At 62.5% G+C, this 389-nt stretch overlaps 1 protein-coding gene across 1 annotated transcript in view; it reads left to right on the forward strand.

Moving 5' to 3' along the window:
- LMF2 (lipase maturation factor 2) overlaps nt 1-389 on the forward strand; it is a gene marked incomplete at its 3' end in the record, with an annotated part of 28,176 nt that overhangs the window by 14,065 nt on the left and 13,722 nt on the right. The window contains exon 6 of the mRNA XM_019509344.1: nt 265-293. Within this exon, the coding sequence (XP_019364889.1) occupies nt 265-293 (29 nt within the window). The remainder of the gene's footprint in view (nt 1-264; nt 294-389) is intronic.

Below are 389 nucleotides of genomic sequence, written 5' to 3' on the forward strand. Positions count from 1 at the left end.
CCCCTCTGGGTTCAGCGCCCCCAGATCCTGGGTATGGGTGCGGGGGTGGGTTCTTTCCCCTGTGCAGCTAGGGCAGTTGTGGGAGGAGTGCCTGGCTGGATAGAGCATTGCCAGCCCAGCTCAAGCAGCCATCACTAGGTTTCAGAGTCAACGTCCCACACGGAGGGCTTGCCCTGGGAGCTTGCATTTCAGACGCTGGCGGGCGGCTCTGTGTTGACAGCATTCAGCCGTCGTGACGCAGCTTGTCCTGTCTCCTCCCTGCAGCCTGGCCGCCAAGCCTGTCCTCCTTCTTCTCCGGGCTGGTGGAGCTCGCCGTCTACGGGCTGCTGCTCTACGGGACTGTCCTGTACTTCGGCCTGGGCATCAACTGGGAGAAGCAGCACGTTGAA

Source organism: Gavialis gangeticus, unplaced genomic scaffold (genome assembly GCF_001723915.1).
Source record: "Gavialis gangeticus isolate Ggan-Ray unplaced genomic scaffold, GavGan_comp1, whole genome shotgun sequence".
In the NCBI taxonomy this organism is placed as follows: Eukaryota; Metazoa; Chordata; order Crocodylia; family Gavialidae; genus Gavialis; species Gavialis gangeticus.